The 13824-nt window shown below is 36.3% G+C and overlaps 1 protein-coding gene across 1 annotated transcript in view; it reads right to left on the reverse strand.

Moving 5' to 3' along the window:
* The window catches only part of LOC104493823 (chromosome unknown open reading frame, human C3orf67), a 71453-nt gene that overhangs the window by 29569 nt on the left and 28060 nt on the right, over positions 1 to 13824 (reverse strand). Inside the window, exons 10-12 of the mRNA XM_010136569.1 lie at positions 13531 to 13674; positions 7402 to 7733; positions 2125 to 2523 (exon numbers count right to left, since the gene is read on the reverse strand). Of these exons, the coding sequence (XP_010134871.1) occupies positions 2125 to 2523; positions 7402 to 7733; positions 13531 to 13674 (875 nt within the window). The remainder of the gene's footprint in view (positions 1 to 2124; positions 2524 to 7401; positions 7734 to 13530; positions 13675 to 13824) is intronic.

Raw genomic sequence — 13824 nt, forward strand, 5'->3', positions numbered from 1 at the left:
CAACTGGGGTTTCCCTATCAGTAAAAAATACAGAAACAGGATCTTACTTCTTCCCAAATACAAAAGAACATTTTGTGCATTGCATTATTCCATATTTTCTACATCACTTGTGGCAATCTAATGTCTTTTCCAAATAATAAATACATAGAACTGCTGCTATTTGGTAGGATTTTCTCTCCTTTATAATTTTTCTTCTTTTAATTGTCTTTATCACCAGCCACTGATATTTTTCACCATGACACGGTCTCAGCACTGCTTCTGATTTTCACCTGCATTGTTTCATCCTCGTTCCCCCTAACCTACTTCCTTCCCAAAGGAAACCAGTCTCCACATCCTTCATGGAAAAGAATGTTCTGGTTTTACAAGGAAAATTGCAAAGCCTTTACACAATCCAATAAGCTATCTGCAGAATACAAGAAGAGATTTCTAGAATCTAGAACCCTTAGTCACAGAGAGTATCTCACAGGACTGTGAGATACATAAACCCCAAACAGTACACGGACACTAAGAGATTCATTTCACAAAAAAGCACTGGAACATCAGTGGCACAGCAGTACGTGCACTCCCCTAGCAAAGATACAAGAAAAGCTGAACATACTCTTTCCTAGACACCGTTCTTTAACCCGATGCTCAGTTTGGATTGCTTTTCCTAGTGCAATGCCCAGATTTCTACATCTGCAATTAGCTGCAGCATGGTCCATCCTCAGCAGCCACAGCAGCCAAAAGTAGGCAGGTAGAATTGTTCAGCCCCACGACCCTGCCCCAGCAGTAGTTTTGTCTTATGGAAGCAGTCACTCCTGCTTGCCCTTTTCCAGGTCAAATCAGGTAACTAAAATTAACAGTATCAACAACTAACAGAATCACTACAGACAAATTCCCATGGCAGAATGACAGCGCATCCCCCTGACTGGAATGGTGACTGTACAGGTGAGACAAGCTACAAGGACGGAAAACACAATAATGATGGAAGATGCCCAATGCCTTCATGCAAATGAGATATATGTCATGTTGCAAGACATTACTGTAGCTACATTCTCCCAAAGAACATGCAACTCCTTCACAGAGCCACAAAAAAGCATCTATTTTGGTCCCCAGCAGTTAAAGATAACACTATCCAAAACCCACTCTCAGATCATACAATAGCTAGACTCAACATCTTTCAGTAAAAATGACAACAAAATTTCACAAAACAGTAATCCTGGAATTAAATGCTTCCTTGACCTGCAGAAGAGACAGCTGTGAGGGAATACAATATACAGCCATCAAATAGTAAGTGGCAGAGGTAAGAATAATAATTAAAAAAGATTATCCATTATTTGTTATAATAGAGGAATGAGAAAGCACCAGAAATGAGACAGTGCATTCAAAACAAAAAGGAGATACATATTTTCCCCACAGATTCCCCACTGTCACAAGGCAAGTGTAGATACAAGAAGCAAGTGAATTATAGAATACACTTGATTTTTAAGATTCAGTTCCCAAATCAAAGCATAATTCAAAGCACATCGTTATAGGCTGAAAAGACAAGAATTAGCTATCAGGAAATATTTAAGAATGTAATTATCTTCAGACAACTTGTTCTTCGAATGACTGCACATTTCCATATAGAGGTCTGGAAGAAAAAACTAGGAATAAAGACACCACTTTGGTGAATGTAAGAATTCCTTTAGTTGCCTGGCAGTTTAGCCTATGACGCAGCCTTACTGCTGGCCCTCAATCACATAATTTGTTATTTTTCAGGGCTGTTGCAGAGAGACTATGAAGTACCCAGATTAATGCTCTTTCTGTCATCACCATTGATACACCAATTCAAAGTTTGTCAATGTTTGTTTGTAATCTTTAAAAAGACTTTAACTCAATATTCCCAAGATGTGAGCTGCACAATGATGCTTCTTTTATCTATAAACCTCTGTGATTTCTGTTTTATTTGGAGTACTACTTTGTGTACCACAAAGAACTATGAAATCAACTTTCAACAGAATGAGCTCAGTAATTTCCTTTATGATCAAAGCAGAATATATCTGGATGAAAGATGTATTATTTCTCACTTTGTACAAATGCGCATATTTAATATAGCTCCTCTATACAATCTAGTAATTTAATTTCAAAGTAAAAATCACTTACACAAGCCTGTGAATTTTCTCTTGAGATTTTCTTGAGAGACTTTTTACTGACAGATCTTTTTAATTGACCAGAAACTCCTTCATGTCTTTCATTTTTTTCAGATCCATTTGGAATTACTTTAAAGAATTCAGAGGTACTTCTAGTTGGAGAAAGAGAAAGGGTAGGCTTTAAGCTTCTCTGAAAACTATCAGAACCTGTTTTTCTTACAGTGGAACTTTGTGGTTTTGATAAGGTCTCTTCGAGGTTATGTTTGCTGTGTCCTTTATTCTTCCAGTATCCACTTCTCCACGACATCCTCTTGAATGGGATCTCATTAAAAACTGCTGAATCAGATGTTCCTTGGCTGCTGCTGCTGATCTCAAGGCTGTCAGTACCCTGGATGAATTCATTGTTGTCATCCTAAATTTAGGAAACAAAGCAAGAGTGATTCTCTCTCATCATCACACAATACAGTATTACATAATCTTAACATTTCGAAATGGCTCTTAAATCTCTGCTCCCTAATTCTAAATTTGCAAGGACTCTGAAGACCAGCTGCTCTTCTTGGCAACTACAATGAGCGTACCATAAACATATTCTTACATCTAAAGCAGTGAAAAGTAGAAAGGAGAGGGAGACAAGATTACACTTTTTAAAATGGCCCAAATTTAGAATGCTGGTAACCACTTAAGCCTGTTACCTGGTAATCATCACTTCAATAAAACTTATTACAATTGTAAACTACAAGTAAGCAAGAAGCCCATGACAATGATGTCTTTCCATTGAATGACTAATGTTCCATATTGTCACATTGCATCTTGAACTTAAACATAGGAGTAACTCCAGCTGAGATCAATTTGCTGGTAATATCATTGAATATCATATTCAGAACCATTTGAATATTACTTAGGAACTTTGGAGGTTAGTTTGTTAACCTTATATCCATTCTTCTAACAATGTCTCTGCAAAATACCCCATGAATCAAATGTAGGGTATTCATTCATAAGCCAACTCAACAACAAACAGCAAGCCTGAACACATGGAAGGAAAAAATGGGGAAGCACATCTAGTGTTTGCCTCAGTGTTATTCTCAGGGAATAAAGAATGAAAGCATCCTCATCTTCATCTCATTGTGCTGGTCCTCTGCCCTGTACTACCACACTGGATATAAGGCAGTATAAGACACTGAAACATCACCTTCAGTATGGTTCTCATAGCCAAGGTGCAGTCCTACTGCAAATGAAAACCATCCAAGTTTGTTACCCACTTCAGTGAGTCCAGGAGTGGATTGCATGGAATGAAATGCACGTGCAAGAAAATAATCCCCCAATTTTATTAATGATACATATTTTTGAAGATTATAGTTTTATTCCCCCACTTAGTAATTCCCTTGAAACACAAACCTGTATTTCCCTCTTTTTCATGCATTTTTATTTGCCGTAATTTATCTTAAAATCTGTGCTGGAAAGCCATATTAAGTTAGGTTAACTTCAGATGAAAGATTACTAAAAAACACCGTATTTTTCCCCCACACATTAGAGATAAATGGATAACTTTGATTTATCAGAAGCTTAAATCCCTCCCACCTTTCCATGTCTTCAGTCGCACATATTTAGATTCTGGAATAATTTATACACTAAATGATGACATGGTGCCAGAAACATCAGTAAAGTTTGCTTGATTAACTATAGTACAGCATATGTAAACTGAAGACGAGAATGATTTTCCTGAGGAACGAGCACTTCCACATCATTGTGTTCCTTGAAAGAACATGAAGGTGGGCAGTTCTGGATACATAAAACTGATTGCTCTGGCTGGGTTGTAATTTTAGGAAGATCATTCTAATGACTGAAGAGCCACCTACTAGGAGGAGATGAGTTACAGCTCCTTTGTGTGCTGAGCTTTCGTACTGAGGTATCAGAGTGAAATTATCTGTGAGGGTACATGATCTAATTTTATTGCTTTAATCTTTGAATAAGGACAGAAATATTCTCAGTTTCTTCATTGATGTCTTCACTGATGAACTTGCCTGTTCCAGTCAAACCAGCATTTTTGATAGCACTCTGTGACACATGGTCACACCTGCCAGAGCCATCAGCAAGAGTTCTTGGTTTTGCTCTGGGTTTGACAGAACCTGTAAATGCTGCCATGACAAGTTTAATTATACAAAGCCTCTGTCAGAAAATTGAGCTGAAAGCACAAACACTTATATATTACAAAACAAGTCACTTGATGGTGAATGGTTCCAAGAGAAGAAGCAATTTTTATCCTTTACTGATTAGTTGACTCTGATAATTGAATAATAGCATTGAATTATTTCAGTGAGTAATTAGTAACAGCTAAAGGGAATTTATAAATACTTGCTATTTTCAGTTTGCAGGCTGAAACTTTTCCTCCCCAAAGCCAAAAGTTACATAAACCAGATAATTGTAGCCGGTTATTGTGCATATCTTATGGCTCTCAGTGTATGCAACATAAAAAGAATAAGTATTCACTTACTTGAAAGTTATCCTGATGCATAACCTGTCTCATTTTATAATTCAGTAATTTTTTAGATAATACTGATTTTCCACAGATTTAATGAAAAAAGCACATAATTCCCCTTTGCAGCTCTGCTAACTTCAAAGGTGGACTAGGATGAAACTGGGATGGAGCCCGTTTAACTGTAATTTTTTAATTGATGATGCAGTGACATAAACACTCAAGGAAAACCTTTGGAACTTTTGGACTTTTTAAACCACATTAAAAATATTTAAACTATGAAGACATGTAAAATCATAATATTTTAAAAAATTCAGTTTTAGAAAGGCAATTTATGCTCACACGTAATTATTTAAATTGTAGGTTGAGATATCTATCTTATCTGATAAAGCTGAGGAGCATGGACATGTCCATGTGTGTTATACACTAATGCATTTGAATTTCAAAGAAAGCTGTAATACAATGATCATGAGAAACAGTAATAAGTGTGAAACAGTAAACGGTGTGAAAACCTGTAACAATATATATTAATTTTACATGCTGAAATAAGCTTTATGGGCAAAAGCAGTTTGGTAATTTTGCAAAGATGCCTTAAACTGTGCTAAAATAGATACTACCAAGTTAACAGTCTTGTGTTTAGCTGGCACAGCTTTTCCAGGATCTTCTTTCCTGTGCTTGAAATAAAACTGTTTTCTAGTTTGCTTCAGTAAAGTAGAGCAATCTGAATATGAAATGTGCCTCCTGACTACCAGCCCAAAGCTGACTCCAAGAAGCAACACAATGTCTCTGTTTGAGGAAGAGGATGAATATGGGCAAATATGACCGCTAAGTAATCTGTTGGCTCGGTGACTGCTTTCACATGAAAGAAAGGCTTAACTATGAACTACTAATGTAGTAGCTAGACTGAGAAAAAACCCGTCTTTATAATTTTTAGCACGCTGTAGATTTGTTTAATGTAATTATTGAGGAGCTTTGTAAGTCTAAGGCATCCCTAGCTGCAGCGCTGGTACTATTTAATGCAGATTGCATCCAAAGATCATCAATGAAACAAAGGCTGTTCCCCAGCACGCCTCTGGCACACAATCAAACAGAAGTTTTAGTTTGTGTAACACCTTAAATCTTTTTAAAGAAGAGAGATACCTTCTCTCAGTCTCTCTTGCATCAGCCCTCAAGAACAGCCATTAATGTTGTGCCCCAATGATGTTGTTGGGCGATAAACGCAGGAGTACTTGGTTACTGCTGTCTCTGTGCAGCTGGCAGTGCATCTCTGGGGTAGACGACAGCATGGAAGGTTAGCTGTCTTCTTCAGTAGAGTCTTAGTACCACCCAAGTTCAATGACTAATTTAGCTTTGGATTTATTTATATAAATTTGTCTTGTTTTGTAGTTCATCAGTTGAGCTTGCCATGAGCGCTGTGTTTTGAAAGACATTTTATTTTCAGTGACTTACCATAGCTCTTGAGGAAGTTTTGTTTGCCATTTTTACTGCTTTGGAGACATATCTTTACGAAGGACTTTAATACTCCACCCCCTAAAAACCCAATCAAATTGGAAACTATTGTAGCTGAGTAAATGGCAGTGCTGGAAAGCTTCCATAAATTATGTTGTGGAAATATTTTCTCAACCTAGTTTCTACAGTAACCTCTCTGGCTTTTCATGAGCATAACAGGCAAAGAAGTTCTTTGAAATCCAAACAGTTCTGTATCTTCAGAATGACATATCATATAGCACTGTTCATGAACTATTAGCTTGACTAAAACAGATTTAATTCTGAAATTCCTGAACATTATTTGAAATAAGTCTTATCGGTTTAAGTTAGTAAACAATACTTTGCCCCAGATAGCAGGAAAACACCCACAACTACAGAAAAAAAAGTGAGAAAATTTTTATAATAAGTCTTATCGGTTTAAGTTAGTAAACAATACTTTGCCCCAGATAGCAGGAAAACACCCACAACTACAGAAAAAAACTGAGAAAATTTTTATTTCTTATAATTAGTATTAGTAATCTGGTTTCTCAGAAATAGACTGTTGAGCAGTTCACTTCAGTCCATCTTGCCATTATGTAACTTGGTTGCATTTTATTTCTCAGCTATGAACAACAGATGAGAATGCAAAAAACAGATTTCTTAATTAAAAACAAAATACACTAGGAACATTCATAAAGGTAGAAATTTCTAGCAGTTACTGTAATGACACTATGCAACTATTCAGTGCATTGACAATTTGGGAGATTTCTATGTAGTATCAGCTGATACATTTGTTAAAAATATATTTTTTGTTAATTTTATTGCTGAAAGATTTCCACATTGCAAAAGTTGGTGATGCTGACACAGCTCAGATAGGATATAAAGCAGAAATATCAATCACCAAAAGACATTAAAAAGCTGAAATTTCTTAATTCACTTTTGACAATCTTGGTAAACAAACCAGTCTCTGCTTACAGTTTTAAAAGGCACAAGGAAGCCTCATTTACTGCACTCTTGCTCAACCATAATGGACTTACATCTCACTCAAATCTATGATGCAGGCTTTTGTAAAATAATTTTTTGTTGTAATGATGCATGATACTCACATCTCTGTTAATGTGGGGGCTGACAGAGTGTTAGGTTTCTTTTGCCACTTTTTTATGGAGGGTATACCTGAATTTCCACTCCTGTATCCAGTTAGACACGGCAACCTGACAAAGACAAATCTACCTGCAGGTATACAGGGAAAAGATGATTTATCCTCCCTGTCTAACTTGAAGACAGAATCTCATCCTAGGAGTTTCAGACGAAGACTACTTTATCACGAATTACATGTACAAAATGGCCTACCTCCTCACTGCTGTCAGTTCCTGGAAAGTCTTCTTGAATTTGGGTTTTTCCATGTGCTCCGCTACTGTCTTGCTTCAAATCCAAAGGGAAAACACAACTTTCTGGTGACATAGGGGGAGATTTCCCATGAGGAGCTGATCGAGGACTTGATGAAAATGTGAAAATCTCTTTATTATTCACCTGGTGATCATCTGTTTCATTGCTGTGATGTTCAACAGTGGCATTCTGTGGTGAGGTTAAGCTATGGCACGCTGAATCTTCAGCAGCTATGAACAGCTCACTCCTATCCATCTCAATACTCTCGGTGAAACTCGCTGGAAACGCCCGCTCATCTGAAAGGTACAATGTTAATTTTAATGCCAAATATGTAAACTGTACGTTACCCTGATCACACTCATTTTGTCTGGAAGTTGTACAGCAAAGTAAGTTTTTCTAACAGGGAAACATTCTGTTTATCTGAATTGGAAGAGTGATGAGGATGCAACAAAAAAGATCAGGCTGCTTTCTAAGTGAGGCAAGGTTAATCAAAACATTTCCAGATCACAGCTCAAAAAATCTGCAGGCTATGATACATGACATGCAAGCCTGCAATTTGCAAATCTGAAACTATTTAGCTGTTAAGATTTGAAGGTGTTCAACTGAATTTCTTTCTAGAAGAATACAATTTTATTAAACTTGGCTGTTAATCTTTTTCTATCGGCTTTTTTTGTGTCTGACATTTAAAAAAAAAAAATCACACATAGTTGGTGGAAAGTTCATAATATTACAATCTGCTGCTCCTTTATTGCTGAAATTCTCTTTCTTTTATGTCCAGAAGTTATGGTCTAAATCTCAATTTCAAACTACAGCTCTGATGAAAAATAGTGTGACATGAAAAATGCATGAAGATATCTGTTTCACCAAGTTTCCCTGAACACAGGCTTCAGTAATCTGCCAATTCCAAAACAAACAGTAAACCACAGAAATGGATTTAAAGATTAAGTGCCCCACATAAACATGAAAAGCCATTTTTATATGCTTATTGTTAACTTATATTTTACTGTTTGGAATTACGGTATAGGAAAAAAATGTCAATTTGATTGATTAAAACCAATCTCAAATAGCGTATGAGAAAAAGAATTGCTCAAGTATGCAATACTCCCTTATCTTCATTAAAGGTAGTGTGGTGTGGATTATTCACTACATCTTTAAAATTTCTGGCTCCATAAAACAAAGTTACCACAAACTGTATTTAAAAAGCCTGAATGAAAAAATACTAAAAATGTAATAATAAAGTAGCTTGCGCTATATTGCTATTGCAATAATGAAGTGCTTGCTGTCACAGAAGACAGTACATTTACTATGGTATTCTACTCTTTTCAGTTTTGTTACAGATAATTATTAATTCAGGCAGATTCAGCAGCTTTGGAGGGGAAAGCCAAAAAGTTTAAGGCACCATAAATGAGGGCAAAAGAAAGAATGAGACTCCAGGAGAAACAGCTGCCTTCTTACAGGGTTGCTGTGATTTTTCCAGTTTACTAAAGATAGCTACTAAAGGTTACCGAAGTCCAGTTAATAACCTAAACAGTAGTTTGTAATAGGAATCAGTGAGAAGTAAGGACTTAACACATCTTATACATTCATGGCTTGCACCTACTTCTTCTAGAAGAGACTATTTTTCAGTCTCTGCATGAAGAACATCTATAGTCAGAAGCCCCAAGTTTACTTTTTCAAGTAAACTCTTTTCATGTTAGATAGTCATGCTGATTTAAAACACTAGTAGATCATTGTTTATTGTACATAAAATGTCTATCTTGAAAATATATAGAAATCTCATGTTGTTTTTAATTAATAAAAGACTTGAAAGACGAACATAAAAGTAATGCCATTTATTTTACAAATAATTTTGACTATTTTTTCAAGAGCCTCAAGAAATGAGACTGATCTTAATTTTTAAGATCCATCCTTCATGTGTGTAAACCCAATGACCTTTTGTTCTGATCAGTAACTACAAGTGTTTCAAAGGAGGTTATTAAAGCAGAATTCGCCTGTCTTTGGTCACTTAGGATTGTGCCACACTCCTCTGATAACATTTTCCTTAGGCAATTGGAATTACATGTGAAAGGTATGTGAGTAAAACAACTGAAATCACAAGAAAACACAGTATTGATCATGAACTCACATGTCACAGTTTTTATGCTTTCACTGTATTTAAGTATCTACAAGCTGCATTTTTAAAGTAATCATTTCTCCTATAAAAACGAAATAGAAGAGGGCTATTCCCATTAACTATTCACATGAAGCTGAACACAGTATTAGGATGCTCAATAACTAAGACATACTTTTTTCCCCCAACTGATTTTGTGACCTAACATAATTAAAATACTCTTGCACTGAATCAGTATTTTAAAGTACTCAATCATTTACCCAACAGGAATCTGACCCATCAAGCCTGAAATTGTTTTTAATGTTCTTTGACCCTGGAGATGCTGCCACATCTGCAACTCCAGAAAGTGCTATGCAGAAATGCCACAAAAATGCTATGTATCCCCAAACTTCACCTGGCTGGACAACTCTATGTAAAGAAATCTTTCCCCCAACTATTCTGGAAATGCTCTTACCTCTTTTTCCCTAAGGCAATGATAGTAAATTTTTCAACTTGCTGCATTTTTCAAAACAAAAAATATCTTCAAAACTTACCTAGCTAAGAAAATTTTGGGACTTTTTGCAGTTTTTCCTATCTCAGCACTGTGCAGTCTCCTGATCTGTCTGGCACCCACCCTACTACAGTTTAACCGAGACATGTTTTACTAGGTTTCAATGGCAGTAGCTTTACTAAAATCCAGGTGTATAACACACACTTTAGTATTCAGAAGGCCTCTTCCCCTGTCATGAAATTAGATTTGACCTATATCGTGCTGTCTGTGCAGTTTTCACACGTGCACTAATAGCTCATACCACTGTAACGAGCCCTCTGCGATATGGTTATACATTAAGTGTACAACCTACTTCATGAGAATCTGCTAATTTTTATGCACAAAGGACAGGGAGTAGAGAGTGGTGACTTAATTTTTATCATGGCCTACTGATAGTAACAACCGACCTCCCCTAACTGCAGTCTCACCTGTTCCATTCTCATTCTGGACTGACTTCTAATGCTGTTGCTGCTTAATTTGCAGAGGTCATTGCAAATAAAATTTGATGATGAATTCTGAAGCAAAAAAGTTGTTTAACCATTTGGTTTTTGAAAAGTTAAATAAATTTTCAAGGAAGAATCAACATATAAAAACAGAAATCTTAAGTAGCAGGATTTGTCAAGAGTTTATGGAGCTTAACCTTTTGACTTGTTCTCCTGCTCTGCCACAGACATCCAAAAACTCCTTACACAAAGTGATGTCTTTATCCAGATCAAAATTACGTTGGAAATATAAATAACTACTTTAAAAGATTTAATTCTTGTATATATGGCCTGAATATTCTGCTTTTTTAGTCTAACCTTCTATCTCTGTAGAAAACCATTTGTTTCCAGAGATGTTGGGTAATAAGTTAGATGCAAATATTAGTTTGTATAGCACAGTATCTATTCTTATTAATACGTACAGGGGAAAGAGAGAGAGAGAAGTCTGTGGCTACAGAGTTCAGCAACTTCTATAACCTGTAGTCAGTGCGGAATTTTGTTAACAGGCTACAAGTCAAAGACATAGGCTGTTTTGGACCAAACCAATCCCATTATCTCTCCACCACAAATTATACCAGAATTTTTTTTTAACTCAGCATTTCTCTGTCAATTGTAATGAACAATTTGGAGTATCTTCTTAGCAATATATGCAAATTACTATGTAATCACAACATTGCAGCAAACAAGATAAATGCAAGAATGATCACCTGAACATCTAATTAGTTCTTCTACATAGTCAGACTTACTAAAGCTTCTAATTGCAGCCTAACATTTTAATGAACATTTCAGCATCGCATAAATAAGATTGGCAAACTATAAACAATGCTCACTCATTTTATTTTTATTATGCTTAAAAACAATTTACCTGCGTAAAAGTAATGCACACCTGCTACATCAGACAGATTTGAAGTCTATAATAAATCTAGAAGATATTATAAATAGCAGTGACTAACCTCTAAGGTAATAAGAACGATCACATATGAAAGCTCCCCTTCTCCCATGAAATTCAAATTAATATTTACTCAAGCTAATGGCAGAATAAGTGCAGTACTGCTCCAAGATCACCACAGGACATGGTTGCACAAGGCTCGAGAAAACTAAATGCCTGGTAATAAAAGTAGCATATGATGGATTCTTGTTGGTATAACTTGTTTTGGCCACAGTATAAATGGGGAGCCAGAAAACATGTAAGCTTGCACTTGCTTGGGGAATGTGGTTTTGTGCCTATGACTTGTCACAGGTGTACGTATCTTAGAACTTTGTCAGAAGTGTCAGGACTATGCTTTTGGCTGAGTTATCACCACTGAACCAAGCTTGTGGTTGTTCATTATGGAGCAAGATCTGTTGCTGGGAGTTTCCTGACTAGATCATCAATCCTGAGGTTTGTGGGGTTACAATCCTGACAATGTGCATGAACTGCAGCTACAACACAAGTTATCACAGAAGTCATCAATGCTTTGCTTTTATTTGAAACGTATTTGTTTTTAAATTGTGAATTTCCCTCCCTTCTCTGTGAACTTTTCCTCACAGAATGCCCATCATTCTCTGAGGCTAAGTTTATCCCACTTTGGAAGAAGTTTAGAACAGAGCAGAGAGAGGACTTTCCTTGATGAAGAGGTTGCCAAAAGGAAGCTCTTAAATACAGAATCAGTGAATTGAATCTGGCACTATAGGATAAAGAAATGATTAAGTCCTGTACATATAGTTAGACATCATCTTGTATTGAAGAGAAACTGAAATCTGCAAACTGAGCTACCTATGCCAAGCAGTCAAAATACAAGGCGAAAAAAAAGTTTGGAGAATTGTACCTTACAAACCCACATCGTGCCTTTATCTGTATAAAGAACTAAGACTATATAGAAACAGTTTTCATTCTCACAGACAGTCAAATAGCAGTGTTGAGACATAGCTTTCTTCCTCAGTTCTCTGCTTCTGAATTTACAAAAGGCCACTCTACCACCCTAAGTTTCAGTCTTTTCATATCACTTATCTTACATAAAAAAATAACTGTTGATTCATTTTTCTGAAATTCTAGCACTAGAGCCCATTTTGTTCTAGATGAAGAACAAGTAAGATAGCAATTCCTGCCTCAGAATCTTCAAAATATGGGAAATAGGAAATAATTAAAGAATTCTCCAGAAAGATCTACTTGTCTTAGCATCTTGCATCTTTCAGTCAAATTATGAAACTCATAACAGCAATTACGGATTACTGATATTGTCATAGGATATAATTGCTTCTAAACAACCCAAAGATTAAACAAAATGGGAATAACTCATAATGCAAAGGAAAATTTCTCTGGTCAGTTTTGAGCAGATATGGGTAGACTGCCCACTTGACAAGTTGGCGGCTATGCCTGTTGACAGAAAGTAACGCTCCTTTATCATAGCAACAAGGGCTCTTTTTGCCACAAGAATGTACTTTCCAGACACATGCAAGGCAAGCTGATTGACATTGTACGACAAAAAACTTCCACACCTTTTGGCAGATAGGTATGAAAGGGAAAAAGCCATAAGCTGAAGTGTCTTTCTGTGAATAAGAAAAAAAGAAAATTCACCACTGAATTCTAAAAACAAAACAATCCCCCGATATTACATTGGTACCATAAATAATATCCTAAACTCTTATCTGGGACAAGTCGAATTTCCCATATACATTTGATGTTTGCAATCTTTAGTGTTAAATTTAATAGGGATTTAAAGAATAAATTATTTTTATTTCTTTCCCTTTAATCATGAGAGCATGGAATTTCTCTTTTTTTAATTCATTCACTGCTCTGGTACTCTGCTTAATCCTGCAAATCTTTATCAATCCTCAAAAAGCAATTCTGTGCAGGGTGTTTGATTTCCATAATCCCCCACAACACAGACTTTTACATTTTATGTGAACAGCTTCTGGGTCCTTTGAAATTTGCGCTATCCCCCCCACCACACGTAACTGGGATGTAAAATAACATAAAATGAGCACCATACCACTGGTTATCTCTGCGGTTTTGGATGCATTTTCAAGAGATAATCTTCTATGACTGTTCTTGTCTGCAGATGGTTCTTGTGGCGAGATGAGCTGAAAATCTTCTCTTCCACTCTCAGAGTTTTCCACAGTCTGAATTGTGGGGTCTGAAATAGAAGCCAGAAGCTTATGAAATGCCTGTTAACATTCATATTGTGTGGTCTTTTTACTTGAAGCATGGAAAACCAGCGTACAGAGCATCATCCTGGGATAGAAACATCTTCCAAACAGCACGGGAATCTTGTAGGGCAGCAGGA

The sequence above is a fragment of the Buceros rhinoceros genome, unplaced genomic scaffold (genome assembly GCF_000710305.1).
Source record: "Buceros rhinoceros silvestris isolate BGI_N320 unplaced genomic scaffold, ASM71030v1 scaffold990, whole genome shotgun sequence".
Lineage (NCBI taxonomy): Eukaryota > Metazoa > Chordata > Aves > Bucerotiformes > Bucerotidae > Buceros > Buceros rhinoceros.